Genomic DNA, 25664 nt, shown 5'->3' on the forward strand with positions numbered 1-25664 from the left:
TAAGTCATTCTTCGTGTATACTGTATCTCTTACTGCTTTAGAAATACTTTCTCAATCTTGAAATGCTGAAAATACAGATGACTGGACTTCAAAATTTTGAGATTTCTGTAGTAGTATGTTTCATATACATTTGTTTCTCTGAGTTTTGTGATCTGGATCTTAGAATTTAATTGTCTTCCCTTCTTTCCACTTAATCTTGGCTTTTTTTGTTTTGTTCTTTTTTTCCCCCCTCTTTTCTCTCATGTCATCTTTTTTATTTCCCTGGTTTTTAGTTTTTCTTCTTAACTCTGAAGATCTTTTTCTTTTGTCTTCTATTATTTTTTAATTCATCTCAATTTATTAACTTGCTACATCTCCTAGACTCAGTTTTTAAAGATCCTGTGCTGTCTACAAGCTGTGATGCTTCACTCTTTTAATTTTCATTCTACCAAAGCAGAAGAACTTGCAGGATGTTGTTTTTCTCACTTCGGTCCTTTCTAGCCTCACTCATTTGGTGCTTTCTCTGCAGTGGACCATGTGCCGTCATTAGTGAGTCTGCTTGCCAGGTGCATATGCTGACTATACTGTGACTGCGTACACACACCCTGATGAAGATGTTCTCTAATAAGTCCTTATTTTGATGACTCATAGACAGAACTGAGCAGTTGATGAAATGCATCTGGTCTATTTTGGAACCAATGCCAACACGTACACTAAAGACCAGGAGAGAAGGGTGTGTAATGAAAGGCTCCGATACAGAACAAAGCTGTGACAACCATGTCAACAGCTCATGTCAGCAGCCTGTGGATGTTCTTGAACTGGCAAATTGTGAGCCACCCCTTTTGAATCTAATGCAGATGAAATGCAAGCTGAAGGGAGTTTAAATAGAAATGTAATTTTCTGACATTAATTGCTGACCACCTAAGCAGAGCTTCTCAGCCCATGAGCTTAGTCCCCAGTGTTAAAAATCACTTTGTTTTTTCTTGCTGCAAAAAGCTTCCAGATTACATATTCCCTTACAGACACTGCTTCCAGCTTTTTTAATACCAACATTTTAGACGTATTATTGCATATAGTAACCTGAGAGTGATATGGAGAGCCAGGACTACTGACAGCTGCTGTAAATGTAGATCAACTCTTAAATGAATCTTGCCTACAAACAATTTCAGTAGAATGGCATTATAATTAAAGGAGGAATAGCAATGTTTTTAATGCTCAGATCAAACAAAATTGCAACTCAAGTTGCAATTAAGAGTATCATATTTGAACATATTTGAACAATTATGGCTTCTTCAAAACTATTTTTTTAATTTCTTTAAGTTTTTTAAGATTTTGAATTTAATATTACTTTTTCTGCCTGAAAAGCCTAATGGCTGTCTTATGAGTTTTCAAATTCTGAATATTCAGGCATATGCTTGTAGGTTCTGCATATTCGTTTCTGCAGTCTCATTCTAATAGAGCATGATCAGCATATATTTCTTTATACAAAAAGGGGTGAGGGGTGCATGTAAGTTCTTAAGTCTGGAATTGTGAGTTGTTTGAGTTTGTGAATTTTCAGCTATGTTTCTTGTAACTATGGGGAAGATGTAGAATGGCTGACAAATTTTACTGCATTCGTTTGTATATGCAACACATGTATACATTTAAAACCAGACAGGGAGATTAGAACTACATACAGGAAATGAAATGGTTTTTAATATGACTAGTCAATTGTGAATTTAATGCAGATAGGTAAAATTTCAAACATGCAATGAAACGTGGTGTGAGGTCAAAAATATCTATAGTAAGGATGAAATTTATCTTTGGACAGTGCACCTCTGTAAAAATAATCTGTCATTTAAATGTCTCATCCAAGCTACAAAAATATGTCTTGCTCAATAAGTATTGCCAAGGCAACCTTTCACCCTAACAGCAATAGTAAGCATCAAATTTTATATTAGCTGACAAAATTGAGTGGCAGTGAGTCTTTTCTATTTCTGAGACTGAAGCAGAGTCCTTTTTTGTGAAGTTAGATGTAAAGAACAAGATAGTACTTAGCCTTATGTTTTAATATGATTATGAATAGCAGATGATAAATTCTTGGTCAAATACTTGAACTTTAGATATAGTATGCAGTCTTAATTGTTTACTTACATTTTACTCATGTTTCTTGAACTGTCAGAAAAATGTAGAAAAATGGCAGTAAATCACATTAAAAAAAAAAAGCAGGAGTTCTTTTTTTGATATTACTTCACTAACAGCAATATGATCATGTTGAAATATTCACCCTCAGTTCCACATCATCCAAACTGGGTGCAGATGCAATGAATAATTCATATGGAAAGCAATGTGTCTGTCTGCCTTGTTTTGAAGAAGCAATAATGAAGTATGTGTTTGAAACCAGCTTGTTTGAGTGTGGTTAGTACTACTTTAGCATAAGTTTTATTTTGTTCTCTAGGGGTCTTAAAAAACCGCCATGATTGATTTGCTATTACACCTTCACCACTTTACTCATAAAGACATAAATTACATTTTTAGATTTTGATTACTGTATAGATAAGGTTAAAGTTTTTAATTTGCTTTGATAAATGAAAAATTGCTGAGCAAATTGGTTTCATTACTCTTCAGAAATTAAGGCAAATTTTAATATGTATAATATTATGCATTTTTAATTAATAGAATTTTCATCAAATTATCATCACATATAAATAGCTATTTTCAGGAGTAATGCATACAGTTCCTCAATTTGGAAGGTATTTTAATGTCTCTAAATTATTCTGTAAGGTAAGGCTCACTGCTTCCAAAGGAGCCATGTTCTAGAATATTGAAACTTACTCTCCAGGTCTCAGGAGGAATGGCTATAATGTGTCAGGTCAAGACAAGGGTTAAACTTTCCAGTGTATTTCTTGACGTGTCACCTGCAGTGATTTTAAGTGGTGGTGAAGAAAATTATGTGCAGAATTTTTAATGGCTGAATAAAATCATCACTGAAAAGTCACTATCTGAAATTCCCATTCTCCAACTGGAAAAGAGTTTAGATTTAGCACATATTTACTGACATCCATGTAAATTTATGAAAATCCTGTTGATTGAGCTCTGCACTTCCCTTATTATGGTATTGTTTCACCAGTCTTGCCAGGTACCCAAGTCTGCCTTCTGATATCTCAAAAAAGCCTAAATTGATAATTTATTAAATTTTTTTGGTGGTGTGTGGGAATCTTACTTTTCTGTTCAAGGTTTTCATTCTCTGTCCTTTAAGTTATGTGCTTGTTTCCACATGCTTCAATTGCTGTCCCAGTGGCCTTTAATACGCACCTTAACCTTATTCAGAAATCATTTCATACAGGAGGTCTGTTTTTGAAGTGATGTAATACTTTTTATACAGGTGTATACTTTATGCAGACATCCCATGGGCTATGATATTTAGTAAATAAAAAAAAAAAAAAAAAAGGGGAAGGGGGGAAGGGAAGGAGGAGTAACCGTGCGATGAAAGCCAGTTGCCTTCTCAAAACATTCTTAGGGTTTGCAGTAGATTAATTAGTTGAATGTAGAAGTAACATAAGGAGAACTCTAGCTGTTTGCCTGCCTACCTAGGTCCTTGGTTTTGATTATAATGTTTCTGATTTCATCGTGGTTGTATAGGGCTTATTTTCAAAAAGGAGAACACATAAAGCTTTGTGGGTTATCAGATCTGTGGAGTGTGAATGGTAATTAATGTATATAAGCATCATAGACTCAGAAAATGTGTTTGTAATAATGTAGGAGAGCATCTATATTAACAAACAAACAAACCCCCAAAACCTACCATGAGACCTGAATGTCACAGGTTGCTCTTGGGTTTAGCAACATGGACGAGGCACAGTTTCAGGTGTTTTACATGCACTGATCTGCAGATGTGAGAAGAAATGTAAGCTCACTGCTTACAGCTGATTGTGCCCAGTCAGGTATGTGATGACAGCCAAGCTGTGCCTAAGCAGTTTGCTAAGTGTATCCAAGCAGGACATTTTCCTTTCTACTCGTTCTGGAGACCTGACATAAACAGGGAAGCTGGGCAATTGTGTGTATGCGCATTTTGCATGACAAACAATTTTGATAGGTTGTCTGAGTTGCTGATTGAATGTCAAAGATTTTCAAATATTTGGTTTAAGTTTTGAAATACCTGTTAAAAGAGATCTTGAGGGCAGAACTGAGTACTTGTATCTCTGCCTGACAGAACCACACTTACAGACTCGTGGAGTTCATCATTCCACTACTTTGGAGTTGCTTTTATACACCCTTTTTAAAACATTCTATTACCTTGATAAATAAATATAAAAATTGCATTTACTCCTGTTTGCAAACTGTATTATTTATTTGCAAATTAAATTTGTGTGATGTTTATGGAATCCCAGCAAATTATGAAATTGCTTACTTGCAACTTGTGTTGCTTGATGTGTCCAGCTCTAGTATAACATGCATAAAGTTGGCATTTTGGGACAGGCAAATCATGTTGTCTGGATGTCTTTAAAAGGAGCCTTTAGGGCATGACTATACTCATCTTCTAGTTTCGCTATACACAAATAATACTGTTATCTGTTTCCAGCTGCTAATTTGAATCAGCTACAGCTGGAATCCTGAACTCTAGTGATGTTTAGATTATAAAATGCTTCTGCTGATCTCCATCATGCCAGTTATAATGAGTATCGAGAACAAAATTACTATATTTATAGTCTACTTTTCAAAAATAGAATGAAGCTGTATGTTCTTCAATACCTTGTGATTAGTATGGCATAATAAAAGTCATTGCATGTGATAATCTAGTCACAGTTTTAAAATATTTAATGTTTTTAGCAGCATATTAGGAAGTTTGAAAGATGCTTACAGTCATTTCAGCTTTTCCATTCCAGTATATGAATTGCTTCTCATTATCTGGGTTCAGTAATTACTATTTTGCAAATCTGTATTCTGTTGGGTTAGAAAGAAAAGATTCTGAACACCAGAAAATATTCTGTCATTACCTGACATTGAATTGTAGAGCGATATTGCTGGGGGAAAACCAAAACACTGAAGTCTGTGCTCTTTCACCACATTTTCTTTCATTTACATTTTCTGTAAAACAGAATTTAATAGAGTTTCTAGAGTTTCTGCGTATACAGAAAAGTCTGCTTTAAAAACAACTTCTGTAAATGTTACTTTTTTTCTCACAGAGCACAGTAAAAAACATACAGCAGCTGCTGTTTTGATTTTTTGTTTATCATTTAGTAACGGAAGAGCCCACTATTATTGCCCAGGATGTATGGTCAGTTTGTATATTTGCTAGATGCAGTAGTATATAGTACTGGTTTGTCATTTCAATCAGCATGTTAGTTTATGTAGTATGTTTGTCTTGCTTACAGGTTTTACAGTGTTTGTGTAGGAGGGACATGAGGTACAATGGATTAGTTTGGTTTTGTTTAGCAACAAGTTGCTATTTATGTTTTTTTGCTAATTATGGGCTGAATGTAAAAACGCTGAACACAGTCGAATTCCTTTACATCTTTGTTAATCTTGCATTTGAACATCTGCTACTGCTGTCAGGAATTATTATATTCAATAGAGTAGCAAATATGTAAAAATACTGTGGTACAGTATGTATATCTGAAATAGGTTTGTATTTCATAGATTAAGAGCCAAGTTAGTATTTATTCATGGAATTAGACGACTGGGTTATTTTTCAAGATGGGGAAGAAACTTGAAAGCAGCAGAATCTTCTAAAGACAGGAGTGAAGCCTGATATTTAGAAATTATAAAATAAATATGTGAAAGTGAAATAGTCAATAGGCAGGTGTACAACAATATGGAAAGGAGGACTAAGGGATCATTGCGGAACACAATGTGATGCTGTTCTCTTAGAGGCAATTGCTCTTTTGCAGTGCACAGCCAAAGAGCTAGGTGGAAGGCATCATAAGTATTTATTCCACTTTGCCCTAGTGCCACTTCAGCTGGATATCTTGCCTGATTTTAAAACAATGTAAATGAATTGTAAAAAATTCATGGGGCAAAAAAAAAAAAAGGAAAGACAGTAAAAAGGAAGTTGAAAAGCATATGTTAAGAAAGTGGAAGAACATGATTGTTTAGGCACGCAGGAGAAATCTTAAGTCTTCAAATTTGCAAAGGGTTACGTTGAAGGGGTATGTGTTCTGTTGTTATTTATACTCATGAAAGGTATGAGAAGGGTTAAGTAATTGGGCTAGTTTCTTACATATTATGGTTAGGTTATATGTCAGGAAATCAATTTGCCATTGAGAGGAAAACTATGCACTAAAACAGATTACCTGGACAGCTTTTGGAATCCCTGTCACCAAAGGTTTTCACAATATGTTAAGCAATCTGTTAAAAGAAGTCCAAACATAACTCATGCTGCTTCAAACCCAGAGGATGCAGTAGCTGGACTATTCACAAGCCTTCTGTATTTGCATTTTTGTCCCCTTTTCAGTTGTTTCTTCAACAGTTCATTGTATGTTCCAAAAGGAAAAATTATTACAAATAACCATATACGTAATCCCTAGTATACAGCACATATTAAATACATACCATATTTATACCCATTAATGTTATAGTTGCAATAAAAGAAATGAATCAAATCTTTGTCATTGCAGAATCACATATTATTTTGCATACCACTTCACTTGTATTTTTTCTCCTAAACCCTGAGGGAAAAATGTATTAAATGAATGAAAAAGCTTCTTGTTTTTTCAAAGATTGAACGATTATGTTAGTAAGTGAAATGTGTCTCTTTCTGAGGGAAGTTACCTGATGTCATCTTAGGAACTTATGTCATAGATAGAATGATGCAAATGTATAATAAATAATAGAAGTTTGCATGTTTTAACTCCATATAATTCCATATGCATGACTGCACAGACCTTTAGTGGTTATACAAATAAAGAGATGAAGACTTATCTAGGAATATATGCATTCTAATTATATCTGCAAATGCTACTAACTAGTACTGTAGAAATCTCCATGAGAAGAGTGTGCAGAACTTAGGGGCAAAGAAGAATATTCACTACAAAATGCAAAGGCATATCAATAAAGGCAATCAAACGAGAGGTCAAAAAATCAGAAGTAAACAAATTTAGCTATGAAGGTGTAATTAGGGTTTTTTTAATGGTATCCTAATCTAAAAGAACCTTCCAGGGTCCCATGTTTCTCTGTCATCTTTTGGCCTCTCCACGACTAGGCAGCAATATCTTCCTGAATGCAGGAGTCTCAAAGTCCCACCAAGAATTTCAGGTGACGGCGGTGGTTTCTTTCTTCTTCAGTGGCTTTTGGAAAATGCTGTTGTTGAAAAGGCGGTGGTAGAGCATGCTGTGTTACGGTACATACTGGGACCTTTGCTTTGAATGGGTCTCTGCGTGTGAGAGCCTAATAATTTGCATTATACTGTGGAGAACATGATCCTGCTAAGCCTTCTGTCACACAGAGGAGCTTTCTCTAATTCCAGTTAGAGAATCAGAGCTGGCATTTAGGTGACCTAAATGACCAGTGATAATACATCGGTTTATCCAAAGGGAAAAAAAAGGGAAAAAAAAAAAAAAAAAAAAAAAAAAGCTGTAGTTATCATCATCATCAAATTAAAAAAAAAATAATCCAAATTTAGGTAGTGTAAAAATAACCCCATTTCTTTTGAGAATTGGCAATCTGCATTATATGTTGGGAGTGTTGGGGAGGGAGGTTTGTTTGGGGTTTTTTTAATGTATGCTTCTTCTCTGATAATTTTTAGTATTGCTTGATTGCTAAAGTTTTTAAGACTGTAGTAAAAGTACAGATGAATAAATATGTCCATCATATGCATTGTTGATATCTTAATGTATTACTGAAGATGAGAGGACCTCTGGATTTCCTGGAACTGTAGGTTTCTGTATTCAGGAGAAAATCAATGCAATGTACTTCATAATTGTGACTTTCATCTTGTTTCTTTTCTTGAAAAGAGCTATTTAGTCATTATAACATTTAGATATTTTGCTGGTTTTTCCTCTAGCTGTGTTCTTAGTACCTGTAATAGGTGAAATGAGAACAAAACACTGACCTCAAACCTTTCACTTTTATTCTTTTTCTTTCTCCTTGTTTTGTGAAGTAAAAGGTTAGGTAAGCTGGACATCTGGGGGAAATACTTTTCCCCCTTTTTTATCTTTATTGAGCTATTGAAGTAATTGGAAGGACATGTTTTTTTCCAAAGACAAAAGACAAAACCCCAAATCGAATAATAAATCACATATACGAGAAAAATAAAATAAATGCTATATCAAATCTGTCTAAAAATGTCCACAAAATTGAACAGCATAGAGACAGCTGAGTGGTGGAGAAAATATTGAACAAGTTGGAGCCACCATTTATCAAAGAATGTAATTTAACAATTGTTGGCATACAAAAAGCAAGAAGTCAGAAAGATATATCACAGAAAAATAAAGCACAATGTATTATTGATATTTGAGAGAAAGGGTGTATTAGAGCTTTTGAAATTTGAATCCAGCTTTTTACATTCAGGCAATGATTTTTTTAAAAACATTGTTTCAGCAAAACAGCTACAGCTGAAATGCTTTTCTGGTGTTAAAATGCCCTAGAAACGTAAGTTCTGTGAAAATTAACTGCCACGATTCAGGACTTGGCACAATTTTCCTCCCCTTTCCTGATCCCTCGGGGTGGACTCTCCCGAGATTTCTGACCGTGACTTTTTGCTGCTCTGTGATCCCCTCACTCCCAGACCTTTCCTTACTAGCCAACTTTTTTTTTTTTTTTCATATGCTGTGACCAGAAAAGCCTTCAGAAAAATAAAATGTTTTTTAATCTTGATAGAACTAAGGATTACTAGAAGAGAGTTGTTGATATTTTTTGTTGTTGTTTGTTTCTCAATCTTACCTAGAAATCTAGTGGCTCTGTCATACTTTTCAGCCTGACTTTTGAGAATATGGTGTTTCTTCGCTCTTTGTCTTTACTCTCTGGTCTTTGAAATCTTCCTTAAATTCCAGCAAAGGTCACTGTTCACACTTTTCTGTAGTATGCCTCCTTATCCAAAATCAATTTCCTAAGAAAGGCAAGGCAGAGTAACGAAAGAAAAATGCCCTTGTAAATGTGTTCTCTGTTTTTAAAGAAATCCTTGAACATGGGGAAATACCAGTAGTCATTGTCTTTCCTTTTTACCAGTTTCCCAACTGGCTTGTTAATTTAGCCAAGTAAAGTAAGTGCCAGCCAAATACAGTAAATTCTCCTTTTCATGTTACATTGTACCCATAAATAATTACTGGCCAGACCAAATCCATTCTAATTGTGTTACAGACGTTTCAAATTAGTATCCTACAAGTATACTGCTTCGAGAAGAGCTTTTTGAAGAGCTTGTCTCTTCAGGCAGCAAGCAAGGAAGTCTAGGTGGGGAAAAAGAGAACATGTTATGTGAAATGCAGAGAAATCAGTTGACTTGCTGAGCACGTAAAGCAAATGTAGATCCTTTGTAATGTTGTTTGTTGAAACCCACAATTCTTTTGTAACTGACTTCTGTGGCATAAAAAGCGAAGTTATCCCATATCTGGTGCTCTAACCAAGAGATCAGCCTTCCTCTGCTAAATTTCAGTCTTGATGATGCTGATTTGAAACATTTATCTATACTTGTCTCCTCCTATGACTTTTCATTTATTAAGAAGAAGAAGAGGTGGATAAAAAATCTCAAACATATTGGATATAGGTTGAAAATTGTCTTCTCTTTACAGCAGAGTGACAAGGAGACTAGAGAGGGAAGAGAAAAAATATTTCACCTTTGAGAAAAGAAACACTGGCCTCAATGATGACAATGAAAAGGAATTTTCCCTCATGCTAGGTATCAAAAAGATGGGTCATTGATGGAAACAGCTCCAGCTAGTTCCCTTCTGTAGGCAGAATTATATCTTGAAAGACCATTTTCAGCTAATTTGGCTGTTGTGCAGTTTGAACTTTACGAATTGACTTGTAATTGGACTGTGCTGTCAATGGAAAAACTTACAAGTATCAAACATGACATTTTTAAGAAGGTTACTGTCATCTAGTCCTCTATTAGTGGATTTGCAGAGAGTTATAATTGGACTAACAAGCTTAGTAACCTGTCCTACTTCCAATTATAATGTACAACCTCATTTATATCTTTTCTTTATTTACTGATACATGATAGGTAATCATTCTCTACCTAGTGCTCATGCTTCAAAATAAAGCTGTCTAATCATAGAACGGTTGGATTCTTTTACTATACATGTGTGTGTGTTATATATATATACATACATATATATATATATACATATATATATCTCCATACACAAAGATTATATAATTCACATATGCATATATCTGTGTGTTTATATTCTGAACAATTAAAAGTACATATTTAATTTTCATATACACACACACATATATATATTATTCTGAATGAATAATGTGATTATAAAGTCCCCTGTTGCTTTTTAATCACTGGGGGAGGGTGTGTTTCCTCCAGACCTTTCTTATGTTTATTCTGGCTCAAAGTGACAATGCATTCATGTAGATGTAATTCTCAGGACTGAAAAAGAAGGGGAAGCATAAGAAAATGAACAGGCTGATGAACTCAACGCATTCATTATCAACTTATATTTGCATGAAGGAGAAACTGTTCACTTATTACAAAATTAGAATGGCACCATTAATTTTGTTTACTACAGGAGCAATTTTTATTGCATGTAAGATTTACTGGCTGTTTTGTGGGTGAATATGTGTTGTTGAACACCCATATTTAAAGAGCTCTGCAGAAGCATCATGATTTGTTGTACCTCCACCAAAGCAGAGCTCTTCCATGGAGTACAGCTGATTTCATTCATCACGGGACTGCTTTTCTTTTTTGCTTAGTTTCCACTGCCAGGAGAATGATGACAATGCAGAATAGTACATCTGGAAATAGAGAAGGAATCAGTGAAGGAATAATAAAAAATAATAATAATAATTTAAAAAAAAAAAACACAAAAAAAGTCAAGGAAAAAATCTAGAGAACTGACATTTTTTAATGCATTCATACAGTTAGAAGTTTTATTATTTCAACAATTTCTTCATGTATGGCAACTTGGCCTTTACTGCCATGCTTTTTTTACTTGTCTAAGTAGCGATCGATTGGTGAGGCATCTGACTAGGTAAGGTGAAAAAAACAAAACCAACAAAAACTGACATAGAACCTTTCGGTGTGAACAACAGAAGCAGGGAAAGCAGAAAGGGATTTTGGTCTTTCTCCTTTTTTTTTGTTTTTTTTCTTCTGTCTTTTGGTCACAATTCTAGCTGCCTTTGAATTGTTCATGTAGCTCTGCCTTAGAAGGGCCAGCAGAAGAAGAATTACGGGGTTTTTTTCTGAGGTACCTTTTTTATGAAAATGATCTTAAATGAATGCCTGTTCAGAGTGCTCTTGAGAGTTTAAAGACTTGTGGGTATTATCTTCTGTGTAATTTACAGCTAACAGTGTATATAACAGTGTACAGTACAACAGTGATTCCATTTTCTCTTCAGGTTCTGATTAATATTATATTTCAGCAACATTATCTATAAGCCTCAGAAAACAGAAAGTAATGATTCTGTTGATCTGGCAGTAGGGCAGATGATAGCAGAACATTTTAAGCTATCGTTTTTGTGACCGTGTTATCCCTTTAGAACTCACAGCATTAAACGGTTGCTTCGGGAGATGCAAGAAGGCTGTAGTGTCTGTCCCTTTTTCTCTGAGTCTGAACACTGATCACTGCTTGTTAAAGTATTGTCTGCTCCTTCTGCCTTGCATGCTCCGTTACAATGCACAAACAATCCGAAGATACAGACTTCAGTGAAGGAAAACAACAACCGTATAACATAGGTTATTAATAATGGTAACAGCAGCTTAACTGATGTTTGTTTGCATGAGCTTCACAGGTGAATGGTGGTTTAAGAGATAGGAGCAAGGGAATGACGTAAGGTTTAGGTACTTCAGAATATACTTCAGAATGAAGCAAGGCAAATTGTGCTGTAAGTTTCAGAATTCACAAATCTGTGTGCATATGTTCTCACTTACTTGTGAGTAATGGTCCATGATTTTTCTGCACTTCTCGCCATGCTTTCTGAGTGTGTTTTGTGATATATTTTCTAAATTCTCAACACACATCATCTGACAGAATCATAGATCTGACTATCTCCTAGTACTGCAGTTTCTCAAATAAATAGGTCAAATAATCCTAGAAACGGTGTTTGTTAGCTTTGAATCAATAGTGATAAAGTTTCTCTGTATTCTTAACTTGCTCAATCTTCTGTCTAATCTATCTTTGTTCTCTTCTTCTTGTGCAATCTTTTCCTTGCTGCCAGTGGCTGCTACAAAGAACAAAGCTAGAGGTGAGTTTCTGCCTGCACTCTTCAATTTGCATTGCATGGTTCTGCAGCCCACATATTTTCTCACAAGGTTTTTTTCTGCTTCTCAAAATGAAGAAAGATATTTTTAGGTCTCATGGTATAAGAGATTAGGTTTTTACCATTTTGTAGTTGCCCCTAAGTGCAGACTATTTTCATTGTTTATCAGTCATCGCTACTCATACTCTATTTTGTTACTAGTTTTAATTTAGGAAGTTCTTAGAAAAAAGATAAAACCAAATGTATTGTAGTTAGATTTCTGACTTGCATTATAGTAACGTAGGGTTATTGATGGCATTTTGATCGAAATGAAGATATTGCATCAAAGTGCTCATAAATATGTAAATGCAATTTATATTTTTTTATCTCTAGATATAGTCATAAATATCTGAACAGAGAACAATGAACAGAAGTGTCTCCTAAGCGTTCCCCATCTTTTTGCAGTAGTATAAAATGATCATCACTGTTTCTGATAGCATGCCAATATAGAGAGAGGCATCCTATAATGTCTGCAGAGATTTATGACTTCAGAGCAGCAAGGTGATTGTCACAAATCAGTGTGGCAAAGAAGTAAACCTTTCAGAACTAATCATGTAAGGTCAGTTGTGCCTTAAAACAGTTCCTGAATTTCAATGAAGCAGTGATGTAGCAAATGTAACCTGAAGGGTGTATTTTTTCTTGCATATACGTATAAATGTATGCATACATGTTTATATATACATATGTGTGCATATATATGTGAACATATATTTTCATATAAAATCATGAAAAGTTTTATTTTACTAAATTCATCTATCATTTCCGGTAGATAAAGTCGTTTGATAATTAAACATAGGATTTTAAGGCAAATGTTTATGCTTGGGTACATGCAGTGTGGACATTAAGAACTCCAGTATTCACAGTGTTCCTGAGGTTCAATTATATACATTGTCTAGCTTGAAGATGTGGAACAATAATAGTGATCAAAGAAAACACAGACAACTGATGGTGTTTATGTGTTAGAATAATTAATTCAATAACTAAAATACTGCTCAAGTTGTGGCGTTTTGTTTTTTTAAACCCTTGCATGGCTTTTTGTAAATTCTTTTTCTCAGAAACTGCATGCATTGGATGTCCTGAGTGAGGGGAGTAGATGATGAATTCACATATTCGTCTGTGCATGCTATGAAGTTTGCTTTACTCTTTTCTGTACTGCCATATACTCCTCTGTGGTGCTGTGTAACAGTGGTCAGGAGTTTAAGACTTTCATAATAAATCTAAAAAAAAAACCAAACAACAACAAACAAAAAACCATCCACGGAAACAAACTTTAAGCACAAATAAGCATAATCTCATCAGTATTCAGCAATTACTTGATGTACTCATATATTGCCATTCACACAGAAACTGCCCTGGAGGCACAGGAATTATGAGTCAGAATTACTCATGGGCCCCACTCATCTGTGAGCACACTCTTAATTCAGAAGTGCACATTCATATTGAATAAACAGCTGAAACTATATATAGTAAACAGGGTTTGGCACCGTGATAAGAGGAAATCTCATAATCTGTAGCTATACATTATCTTTGGAGCTCTCTTGCTGAGTTGCACAGTGACTTCAGGAAGTCATCAGCTTTTCCTTTGGTGCTGAACAGCCCTGTGACAGACGTACCCGATATCTACAAGGAATTCAGTCCTGCAACGGTTCTCTTTTACCAAAAGCATAGGACCCATCTTGTAACCCCCTGTGGTAGAAGACATAAAGTAGCTGACATCTTACTGCTTTTCACATTGCTCTGTCCGAGCAGTAAAGAAGGATCTGTTCCTCCTTTTGAAGAACAGCTGGCAAGCAGTTGTCTAACACAACACTGGAAACAGCAACTCACAACCAAGAGAACGCTTTGCTGCAGAAGTTTCTTTTTGGGGATTTATCTCCCTGAAATCCAGGACTTTTAAATCTGTGCTCCTATTTATGTATCTTCAAGTTTCCTTTCTGAACGTTTGGTGTTTGTGCTGTCATTTGCAGTGAGGTGAAGTTGATGCTAATGCCTTCCCTGGGGTCTGAGGGTCATGTTATTGGGTGATACACTGTTGGACCGGACCACCTGTCTTGAAATTTTGTTTGTGCTTTGTTAGAGTGAGAAAACTGCTGCTGGTCTCCGTTGTCGTCTATAAGCAGAATATCAGAGGCCTTGTTCTCAAACATTGCATTCAGCACTGTTCCCTTAAGCATTTTCTCAGGCTGTTGGAGGGTGTTTATATTAAGTGGTGTAAAGCAACTGTTGAACTCTCTAGCTGACCCTTACTTTGTGGCACTTAGAATCAGTTTAGTTTGGAAGGTCACTTGGTCTGCAGGTCATCTGGACCTAGCCACCATGTAAGACCCACTCAGATCTGGTTGCCCAGAGCCTTCCAGTCGAATTGAAGTATCTAAGGGTCAGAGATTCCACAGTTCCAGGTTAAATTTGCGCTATCGTGGCTTTATTTTACCATGGTTTTCTGATTTCTTTTTAATACTTTCTGTTGCCTAGAAGAAAGTACATGAAAATTTTTGGTGGTGTCCTAAAAGAGCAAATACTTGGATTTTACATAGAAGGAAGGCTCTTCCTTTGGACTACCTTGGGTTGCCACAGATGCTGCCACAGAACAGTCATGTTCTGAACATAATACTTGCGACATTTTCAAGAAATCTAGTTCAGAAGGATTTGGAGGAGTAAGGGGTAAAAAATTAAACAGAAAAATGGTCATTCGTAGTGCTGAATATGGTGAAGCAAAAACCAAAGATGTCACCTGAAAATCTCAGACTGACTAGAGTGGTTTCGGTATATGAATGTTTTAAGGACTGTTCCTAAATACACCAGATGAGATTTGTTCAACTTGAGCTGTATAAATGAGCATTTCCTCTATCAAAGCACCGGTTTGAAGACCTTCTGACCTCTTAAGAAGGTTAAGAAGGGCTGTTGTGAGTTTTTGGTGACAATACTGTTGCAGATTACCTTCTGGCAGCAGTTAACACCAGTTTCCAGGCTCAGTGGTCCTGTCATAGCTGCTAATGATGTGTCAATTCTTAGTCAGCAGGTGAAAGAGAGAGGCCAAGTGTCTTCATTCAAATCTAATTAGCGGAGAAATGGAGTTCTGTGGTCCACATTTTCACTTTTCTGATACAGTCTGTGTCAGCTGGTATTAAAAAAGTTATTTCCAGAACTGCCCCACTAACCTCATGAAGTTAGGCACTTGACTTCAAAATTGAAATTGGAATTTATGATAGTTGGGGATGAGGGGGCTGGTGGTGGTGGTGGTGATTTTTTGTGGGTTGTCTTTTTTTTTGGTATTGGGAATTGTGTGGAAGAATATGATAATATCCTATTAAAAAAAAAATTAAAAGGCCAACAGCTGTTTCAGGAAGAGAAAGGAAGTTCCCCAGAAAAAAAACTTTTATTAACTGCCTGTTGGGAAGTACAACATTCCTTCTTGTTCCTAAGACTCCTGAGGCCCACAGATCACAAATGGCGAAATTCCCAAGAGTCCCAAGTCCCAAGAAGATACTTTGCAGAGGGGAAGATGTAACTGCCTTAACATTGCAGGATTTGTGCTATCCAATCTCCATAAAAATGTGGTGGATTGGTAGCTATTTTTGCCATGCTTCTTTCCCCCATTTTAGCTGTGTATGAAATTCTATTTTTAATTTCCTCAGGGAGAAATAACATTCATATCATGATCCCACTGTTTTTTTATAACAAAGTGCTACTGTACCGTCCACTCAGTCTATACATACACAGCGCTTTGTTCTCTCTCCAAAACTGTTGTAAAAGCTGTAGTTCTGTGGGTTCTAGGGGATGTCCTATTGATAGGGGTTACCATCAAACTTTTTTCTGATAATGCTACACTTTTAAGTACTGTAAATGCCTTTAACACTAATTCACTTGCCTCACAAGTTTGATATTGATAGGTTGATTTTCTATAGCCCGTTGGATATCCAGGAGATTTTTGAGATGCCTCTTTTCTTGACTTGTATCCCATGTGTCCTAAAGAAATCGTCATTATTTTTGCGTTCCATGGAAAAGTGCTTTTTTTTTCTTTTAGTCATGTCTTCTACAAATACAGAGGTATGTTTTTTATGCTTTGCTTTTAAAAGAGGAGACTGATTTTCCTTCAGAAACAGAAGATTAAATTTAAACTTTAACAACACTACTTAAAGCATACAACTGGATCTCTAATATAAATCATCATAGCAGTTGATACACCGTCTAAATGCATCTCATCCAAGAGGCAAAGATCACTCTGGACTTCATTCACTTGATTTATTTTGTTTGTTCTCATTATGTCAACAAAATTGGTATCAGCTTATTTGAAGTTTAAGTCAGGAGGGATTGTGTGAAGAATGCTGTACAAATATACTGTTACTGCCTGGATAGTTGTGCAATGACTCATGTTATCTTTTACTGAGGAATCAATTTGTTTATCAAGAATTCACTGCATCTTCATCAATGGTCATGTTCTACCCAACTGTCTCTCTGATTTTCTTACAGCATATGATAAAGTTTATTTCATTGCCCTACATAAGTGTTTGTCATCTTGGTAAATAATAGGTTTGATTCATCGCGTTGCTTTGCCTGAAAAATCAGACAAACCAGGATAAATTGTGTTGCTCAGTATTCCCTGTGTGGAAGACCTATGTTTTTGACTCTTTCGTACATGTAACTAGCCAAGCAGATATCTCCTTTGAGGTATTATCTATCCCATATTTTCCTGAAATCAAGAAGTAACAGAGCAGCTGCCCATGTTAGGAACACGATGAAATAAATGTACACAAAGGAGACCAAATACTGCTATTTGTCGTCTTTGCATTATCTTCACAAAGTTGTGAGCTCTTCAGCTATTAACACCAGTCAGGCATTAGCTCTACTGTAACAGAGGTGCTCTGTTTTGTTTTGTTTTGTTTGGGCGTTTTTTTGTGTTTGTTTATTTTTATTATTATTTTTTTATTGAGGGATACATAACTCATGGCAAAATTTACATAAATATGACACACGTTGTGGAAAAAAATACAAACTCGTGGAAGTATACAGATGTTGAAAGTGTGAATCCAATACAAAGCCATGGGAAACTCCATAACTCACAGTAGTTTGAAAGAACATTTACTTATGGTTACAAGCTTTCACCACTGAGACATGTGGAAATGAAAACCTGTCAGATTCCACCTTTAATACAAGGTCATTACAAAAAACTTGCTAAGGCTCTTGTAGTACCATAGCATGATCTGAAGCTTGATTGAAATTTTTCAGATATTTTCTAGTGCTATTGAAAAAAAAGGTGATCTTCTTTGTAAAATATTCTGCTGATATTTTTATTCAAAGTATAGTTTTTCCCTCTAATTTTCATATGTCATTGTAAGGCAGTAAAAGCACCTTTGGTATTTATAAATCATTGTACTTTTGGAGGGGAATAACAGAGCTAGTGAAGCCTTAATAACCATTCCTTTACTGTCTGTTTGGTATTTCCTCCCCTGTAGTTAAGTCACTGCTTCCAGTACATAACTTCTGAGATGCAGTGCTTTTCTGTGCTAATTAAATTATGTCCAGTGCCTAAACCTGTGACTTTGAAAGGTCTGGATATCATTCCTACATCTGCCATGGTTTTCCTCAGTGGTTTCTCATGGCACTCAAGGCCAGAGTTTTCTCATATTCGGTGTTTCTGATGGGGATGGAAGTGGTGATGAAGAACAAGATTTGATGCTTGTCTGTGACAACAATGCACAGAAAAAGAAAACCATAAGTTTGAAAATTCCCATATTAAGAGTGCAGAAGGACTGTGAAGGCATACATGAAACATTGCTAACACTTACACAGGAGCAGGTATTTGGGAAATTTATTTAGGTAGGCAATTGTTACAGTGTTCCTCCAGTTCTTCTTTTAATTTGGTGAATAGAATGTGGAATTTTCAATGTAATGGTTAGTCTCTAAATGTAAAAAAATTGTTGGGTATTTTATTTAGTTTTGTTGGGTTTGGTTGTTTGTTTTTGTTTTTTAAATCCTTCTAAATGCAGAAGTCCATGTTCGATCAAGATCATAGATTATTTCAGTTCCAGTTTTCCGTGAGATAGCATAAAACATACAATTACATTAGACTTAAAAAAAAATAAATATATATCTACTTCAGTATAATATATATGCCAGTTGTCAAAAGCAATTTGGAGAAGTAGTTCCCTGAGTGCTGAGGATCTATTTAGAAGATTCACAGATTATATTGGTGGGCTGTTGTTTTTTTTTTCCCTTACAAACTCTAATTGATCCTTGGAGGGAGAAAGCTGTAATTATAATGATGATAATAGTTCTTCACAAAGTTGTTGACTGCTCTTTACCCTTTGCAGTGATGTTTGGGAGATACTTGGCCCTGGTATCTGTAAGATCTTTCCAATACTGAGACAGCTGAGATTTCCACATAATGTGCGGTGACAGTCCAAATGCTCGCTGTTGTCGTTCCAGCCAGCATCCTTCTGCCATTCAAGGTCCTAACTTGTGCTACCTACTAAGGAGACTGAGAAAACATGAATTGGCTTTTCCTTTCTTAGATTGAGGGACTATGTTAGCAGCACTGCAAACAGCAGTTACACAAGCCGGTGTGTCCTCTCTGCTCTTTGAATGCATTTTATTTTGGTATGTTTTCCAGAATAGATGTAAACAAAGCAACCATTAATAGTCTCAGTAATGTAACATGCTCATTAAAATTGTTGATCACCATGACATAAAGTAGCTCTAGCAGCACAGAAATAGCAAAGGAAAGTACAAAGCCCCAGTGAGAAGAGATTGGTAGGGGCAGGCTATTGCTGTTGACGTGCCCTTTTCATTTGAGAGGCTTCTACATGGAGCCAACATGTCAGTCATGTATTGACTAAATAGTTTAATAACCAGTATAGAAGAGTTTGGAATGGAGTAAAATAACGTTTGTTGTCATTCTTGTGAAGTGCAACATGGTTATGGGAGAGGGACTCTAGGGAGGATGCTCCCTTTAGAAGTGGACCCGGTTATCATCGACTAAAGCGTTTTGTCAGTTCTTATTCCCCAACTTTCAGAGAGGTGACTTTTCCCTCTGCAATGGTTAATACAGATTCTGATTGCTTTTTTTCAATTTGTCTGCCCTCGTTTGGTTGTTAAGTATTTGAGACCAGACTGTCAAAAGCAGCGTATTAGGAGAGCTTGCCATACTTGAATAGAACTCTGCTGGAAATTTAGTTGCTTTATTTGCTGTCTGAATGGATATACTGTTGTAAATCTGGTCATGGTATTGAGCATTGAGCCCTTATGGCTATCTGCAAAGAATTTTCATAGGCAGTGGGTTGCATTTCGAATATGAAAGTATTGTGAACCCATGAGACAGACATATATTGCTGTGTGCTCGCCCACTGAAGTGAATTTTCATATTTCAGCCATACAAAACTCTTCGCTTCAGAGTCTAGACTTTTAATTTAGGCACAATCAAAAGGATATAGTGAGTACCCAAGATGTGTTCAACCTGTTTTATACGTGTTATGGAATTGCTGGGCATGATTTCCTAATACCTGCCAGCTGGATGGAGCTGCTGCTCTCAAGTAGGTTGTCAGCTTCATTTTGTCCCAAATACTTAAATTCCTCAACTTGTATTGAGACAAAATTCTGATAGAGAAAAGGGCTTTGATGGCAATACCTAAAGATGGGACAAAACATGCTGTTGGTGTATGGGTTACAGCAAACCCATGATCACCGATTTTTACTTCTCTATTGATAGTTATAGACACTTTTAAAAGCATAGGCTTTTCTTTTAGGCTTGGCTTTGTTCCATTATGCTTTTATAGCCAAAGGAAATTGAGAGAGTGCTTTTAAATAAATAATAAAAAAAAAATTGGTTGTTTTTTTTTTTTCTTTTCTTTTCTCAAATGCTCCTTTGAAAAAAACATAGGATTTACACTGATTCTTCACAGTAGCTCATTTCTCAAGATTTGCTTCTTAAAACTCTGTGTGAGTTCAGATCTTCAGAGAATTTGTTTTACTTTAGTCGTCAGTGGTCAGTGAAACGCGTGGTGTTTAAATGGCTGAGGATTCACTATCGCTGCTAACGTTTTGTGCTTTATATTAATACTTGCTTGGTTTCTTGGATTGGGCGTAGGGACAGAAGAAAGGAAGTTAAGACTTTGCCGTGTGTGCTACCATTGTTCTATAGAGGATCACTAGAAGTTCTTTGTAATTATGCTGTGCATAACTGTGTGATTCTTTCAAGGGCTAATAACTTCAAGGTTTTCCTCACATTTTAATTACATTATGGACTGGATTTAAGGCAAAGGTAGTGGAAGACACTTGAGCAGAGTATGTAGGGATTTTTGTCCCTGTGCTGTTCATACACAACGACCTAAAAAAATCTGGTCTGATTAGAAACAATGATGGGATTATTCATGTGCATCTATTGATCACCACAGCTGGTGGATCATTAGAGAAGGGGGGAGGTACACAGTCTTCACTTACTATGTACCTTAGGTTGTTGGTTCTGAGTTAAGATCTTGACTTACTACTCACCTGATTGCAGAATACCCAACACCTTTTCCATTAAGCTGATAAAGTGAATTTCATCTCTTACAATACCTAGCTTGCAACATCATATTGCCTTTATTTAGCTTCTTAGCTCAAGTGAAAGAACCAAAGCTCTATTTTGTCCCATTGCAAATAAATGCAAATTTCAGTAGGAACCTATTTCTTTTATGTTTTGGAAACTGTTGCTGGCTCTCAGGAGGCTAAACAGATGAATAAGGGTGTTCCTGTTCTTCACAGATTGCTGTAGCTGTGTCAGTAGTAGTATCCCAGGAAAGTGAAAAATCATAGATTTTCCTTTTTAGGAGCATGATTCTATGAAATCAGGTCCAGAAGCTGATTTATTGAAGCTGTAATTATAATAAATAAATATTGTTGTTTTGTTGGGGTGGTTGTTGTTATATTTTTGTTTGTTTGGGGTTTTTTGTGGTGAACACTTACATACAATATCTCTGAACCTGGTAAAAGATTTAATAATAAAGAAAAAACCACTGAAAATGTTTGCTCTTTTATTTGTTATGTCAGCATTCTGTTCATGGGCTCTCCAAGGAGCTAATAACAAACAAAAAGTCATTATACCAACCTGACAACCTTCTATGTTTATTCTGGTGTTTATAAAATATGAGGAAAATTCTTTAAAATGCTGTAACTTGACAAAAATCCTTTAAAGGGAAATTAGCAAGAGAATTAAGGAGTTCAAAATAAAATTAAGTGAAGCTTTCAGAAAGGAGGGAAACACTGGAAAGAGGGCAATGGAGAAGAATCGTGTGCAATGGCTAAAAATGCTGTGGGCCTTTGCAGTGGCCAGCACCAGAGGCTCTACCTGGTCTTTGTGGGTCCCCACGTGTCTTACAGCTGCTATTAGAAATCCCTGTCAGTTTGCCAGATTCTAGCTTTCCTGACTGTACTGGTTAAGAATGTGTAAGCGAAGATAAGACTATAGACTCCTGATTTATATCAGTACCTGTGCATGATACAATACATCCAGCTGATCTCCCACAGGCTCAGGTTTTATTTGTTTACTGTTGCTGAATGTACTGCAACCATTTTTCATTTATGATGGATGGCTTTTCTATTCATGTTTTTTTTCTAATAATTATTGTTATTTCTGTATACATGCATAATACATGTTGCATGTGGTGCATCAGGAGAAGTACTTAAAGGATTTATTGTCCTTGGATTTGAAACAATTGTACATAATCATAAGTTTCTCAAGGTAGAATTTTTTCCTTTTCATGCCATACTTAGTAGATTCAAGGTGTCTGTCATCTGCGATCCCTTTGTTTCATTTCTTAGTTTCCTTCAGAATTATTTGTTTCCATTTGTTTTGGGGAATAGTACTTACTGTATTTATTTGTCACTGCTTTCTGGAAGTGTAAAGTGTGTCAGCTAATGCTTCCCAGGTAGCAGCTCAAAAATGAAGGGAAACTATCAATCCCTGCATTGATGTCCATTTACATTTTAGGAATTTACAAGTGTATAAAACTAATGAGCTAATAATTCTCCATTCTTTTCAGATAATTTTATGTACAGCAATTAATAGGATGAATAGGCTTTCCTCTCATGGTTGGCCTTCTCTTACAGAATTTAATTTTTTGCAATGAGTATCATAATGGACTGCCCATCCGATTCCAACAATAAGTATTCCCCAGGAGGCAGACTAGTAAAATAAATGCTTCTCCAGAGCAGACATGATAATATTCCTCTGATTTTTGGCTTTTTCTTTCTCCAGAAGCTCAGGAGAAAAAATAGGTCTTTGTAACACTGTTGAAAGGTTACAAATTTCTGGTTTCTGGGACACCAGCTAGGAAGCAAGTTCCAGCATCAGGGAAATGCACTCAAAATGTACTCTGCCTGCATTTCCCTTCTGTTTACTTTCAGACAGCTTCTGCCCCTGCCGATTCAGTGTTTGCAAGGTGATGTGCTATACTGTGGTACCCACTTTGCCTGCCAACCAATATAGCATGTTCTCCTGGTCCTTCCCTCATGCTTTGCATTTTTTTTAATTTTATTTGTTTAAAATCCTTCTGGCATGTCCCACTAAGACAGGAGTCTGTTTTGTAATCTTCTATCGTTCCTTCTCCTCTATTCAGCTACTATCTTGGTTTGATCTAAATATCTTTCAAAATATATTCAGTCATTTGTGTAGGTTAGTGTCAACTATTTTAATATCTTTAGCTTTTTCAAAATAAATCTTACATTCTTTAGTGCTTCTGTGAAAAGCGAAGCATTATTTTTCATGACAATTCCTTAAAATAAGATGTCGCATCAGGGATTTCAGCTGTAAACTTGTCAGTGTTACCTATAGAATGTTACATGTTTTCCAAAGGACGTGAAATCGATTGACTTTTTGAGGTACAGTATTCTAGCCCTTTGGCTGCTTTTTAAAAGCAAATTGTGCATGGTATTCAGGAATGTTGGCAGCTATAAAAGATATCCTTGATCATCAAGTCCAGTTTCTCTTTATAGACATCACATACTACCTCCTCCGTACAGTCATTCTTCTGAAAAGCTGGGGGTTCCAGTTGGCTGGGTGGGTTTTGGAAGGTTTTTTTCTTTTAGTTTGGTTTTGGTTTGTTTTCCTCTTCAGCTAGAACCCTTCCTTTGGAAGTGTCTGCTGTCTTCTTCTAATTCTAGAATCAGCTTATTCACATTACTTTTTCTTATGTCAAAAATATCTTTAGTTCATGTCTTCTCTTAGTCTTTGTTTTGGTAAACAGCCAGATATTTTTCAGTCTTTCCTCTTTCAAAGAGGGCCTGGGCTATATTATACTTCTCCAGCGTGCCGCAGTGTGAACTGGCTGCTGTGGAATGAAGTGAGCAAAATGGTCTGCAGTGTTCCACCTGGGGTTCACCCTGTCTTTTCTATCAAGCCTTCCTACTGCTACCAGGACTACTTCAACTGGCTTGTCTTATGACTGCTTTCTTTGAAGCTGCTTCATATTGGTCACCCATGGTCATCCAGTGATAAATTAAAAACTGTTTTTTCTTCCTGCTCACTTTTTTTCAGCTGACGAGTCTAGTATATAGTTGAAGCTTCAATTATTAATCTCCTAGTACAAGTCTTTTTTTCTCACTTCTATTACTGCAGCCCTAAAGGTTGTCCAGCAATTTCTGAGAGACGTACCAGCCCTCTTCTGTATGAATGATATCTTTATAAAGATGTGGTCATTAACTTGCTCATGCTGTCTGTTCAGAAAATTATTATTAATATAAAAAAGAAAGAGTGAAGAAGGCTCCTTGAAAAAAGCCCAAGCACCAGTGACTTCTCTCAGATCTCTCCTTGCTTTCAACTCCAGCCTAGACACCATCTCCCATAAGCAAGTTCTTCATGTTTCCCACATTTCCTATGCTGGTGTCTTCTGCCTAATTTACATGCTGTGTTTACGGGATTTCATTCTAACACATTTAAGTAAAGATTAAGCTACTAAATTTCTGTTGCTTGCCAGCAGTCGGATTAGACTTGACTGATCTATGTTTGTTCACTTTGTATTAATTTCCTGGTCTCAGTTGACTACAACAGAATTTCTTATCCCTTCTTTCACCTCTTTCTGGTCATTTCCAGGGAACAAATTCACTTACCCTTCCTGATGACTTGATGGTGGTTTTATTAGCTAGGTTTTTATAGTCAAGACAACTGATATTTAGCAAGCGTAGTGCTGTTTAGTGGTGATAAAACCAGCAAGCAGAGGAATTTTACAAATACAAATTATGTCTAATCTAGTCTAAATTACAGCTATACTCCATAAAAAATAATTTCCTGATAGGTGTTTTTTTGCATCTTTCTTACTATTGTAATTTTCTACTGGCCATTTTTCATTCGCTTTGTAGTTGGCTTGTTACTTTTTCTGTACACAAAGTACGTATAGTAATTGTTGTGCTACGTATCCAGCAGGATTGTACTTTGCCAAACTATATATGTTAAAGGACTTTATTGGACATTTCCTATTTTTTGCACCTTTTTGCATACAATTCCACAAATGTCTTTTGTGTATCTTCCATAGTCTTCCAACCTGCAACATATGTCGTAAATCCTATTCCATAATTTGTTACCTGTATGCTTATTAGTCACACTATCTAGTTCATTAGTGCATCAGTGATGGCCTTTAAAATGATTATATATTTCTCCTCTTCTCCCTTCTCCCTTCTCTCCTCTCCCTTCTCCCTTCTCCTTTCTCCCTTCCCTTCTCACTTCCCTTCTCCCTTCTCTTCTCTATTTCTTTTCTTTTCTTTTCATTTCTCTCTCCCCTCCCCTCCCCATTATCTTATGTTATGGAACTAGAATATTTCCCAATAAAATCCCATCTGCCAGCTTCTTCAAAATGAGTTTAGGCCAAACAAAAATTTTTCTCCATCTCTTTTTTTCATGCAGTTCCTATTAGGACATGGCTAACTTCACCTTTCTTTATCTTTCAAGAAAAAATCATGCTCTTGTGGTACTCTAAACATGGTTTCTATTCCATCTTCTCTTCATTCTGTAACAGAAGGCACTCATCTACAGTTCCTGCATTTTGCTTCTGTTTTCCTTGCATTAACGCGTAAATACTTTACTTGTTTCTTATCTGTTCACTAATTCAATGAGACACCACTTTTCACCAGCACGCCTCTTGCATGTGAATGCTCTTTAAATCCAGATTTAGGGCTGTTTTTCTCATCTGTATATTTCTCATATGGCTGCTACAGTGATAAATCCAAATTTATTGTGGTGTCCTTACTGCCCTCCTTCTATCTACTAAACCAACATTTGGTGATTTACACAAAATCTCCCGATCTTCTCTCTTCATGTCTTAGTCTGAGAT

General features: G+C 36.1%; 1 protein-coding gene across 3 annotated transcripts in view; it reads left to right on the forward strand.

Annotated features, from left to right (window-relative positions):
* Positions 1-25664, forward strand: part of CADM2 (cell adhesion molecule 2) — a 669939-nt gene that overhangs the window by 424089 nt on the left and 220186 nt on the right. For 2 of the 3 annotated variants that reach the window (XM_037377971.1, XM_037377973.1), the window contains exon 2: positions 12286-12312. The exons of the other annotated variant lie outside the window; for it this stretch is intronic. In XM_037377971.1, the coding sequence (XP_037233868.1) occupies positions 12286-12312 (27 nt within the window). The remainder of the gene's footprint in view (positions 1-12285; positions 12313-25664) is intronic. 3 annotated transcript variants of the gene reach the window in all.

This window comes from Falco rusticolus, chromosome 2, assembly GCF_015220075.1.
Source record: "Falco rusticolus isolate bFalRus1 chromosome 2, bFalRus1.pri, whole genome shotgun sequence".
In the NCBI taxonomy this organism is placed as follows: Eukaryota; Metazoa; Chordata; class Aves; order Falconiformes; family Falconidae; genus Falco; species Falco rusticolus.